A 648-nucleotide genomic window follows, 5' to 3' on the forward strand; every position below is an offset into this window, starting at 1 on the left:
AGGGGAAACAGGCCAGGGAGGCCGTCCCGAGCCGGGGACAGCTGTGCCCGTGGGGTGGGATGAGAAGAGCGGCGCTCGCCCAGGCGGGGTGGCCAGAGGTGTGGGGACATTCTGTCATGGCCCCTTAGACCTCCAGCTTCTTCTTCATCTCCATGCGGTAGATGATCTGGTAGCCGTCGTCCCAGGCGTAGATCTGCCTCTCTCGGGGGCTGTACTTCATCCTGGAGTGGGAGCCATAGCGCTTGGGGAAGTAGACAAGGGAGGCGTCCTCGGGGGCCAACGTGCCGCTGACGTCGAAGACGCACTGCACGCGGGAGCGGCTGGGCAGGCGGGTGTTGTAGACCACGTGCAGCGCCCCGCACACCACAAAGGCACCCTCGGCGTTCTCCCGCGGGCACGGCGTGTCCCACATCTGCTCGATGTCCAGCGAGGTGGGGTCCAGCTTGGCCAGGCATATGTTCTTTTCGTCCTCCTTGGTGGCATAGATGGCCCAGAGCCCCTCCTCATCTGCTGCCACCTCGATGTAGGTGAAGGGGGAGAGCCCGAAGACAGGGATCTGCTCCTCAGCTGGGAACACTGAGCTGTCCACCACCGTCTTGTTGGCCAGGTTGAACTTGATCACCTGGAAGGAGCCTTGCTGGCGGGTGT

General features: G+C 63.6%; 1 protein-coding gene across 1 annotated transcript in view; it reads right to left on the reverse strand.

Moving 5' to 3' along the window:
• The window catches only part of OLFML3 (olfactomedin-like 3), a gene marked incomplete at its 5' end in the record, with an annotated part of 1,079 nt that overhangs the window by 163 nt on the left and 268 nt on the right, over positions 1-648 (reverse strand). The window contains one exon of the mRNA XM_009874064.1: positions 119-647. Within this exon, the coding sequence (XP_009872366.1) occupies positions 125-647 (523 nt within the window). The remainder of the gene's footprint in view (positions 1-118; position 648) is intronic.

Source organism: Apaloderma vittatum, unplaced genomic scaffold (genome assembly GCF_000703405.1).
Source record: "Apaloderma vittatum isolate BGI_N311 unplaced genomic scaffold, ASM70340v1 scaffold31777, whole genome shotgun sequence".
Classification (NCBI taxonomy): Eukaryota; Metazoa; Chordata; class Aves; order Trogoniformes; family Trogonidae; genus Apaloderma; species Apaloderma vittatum.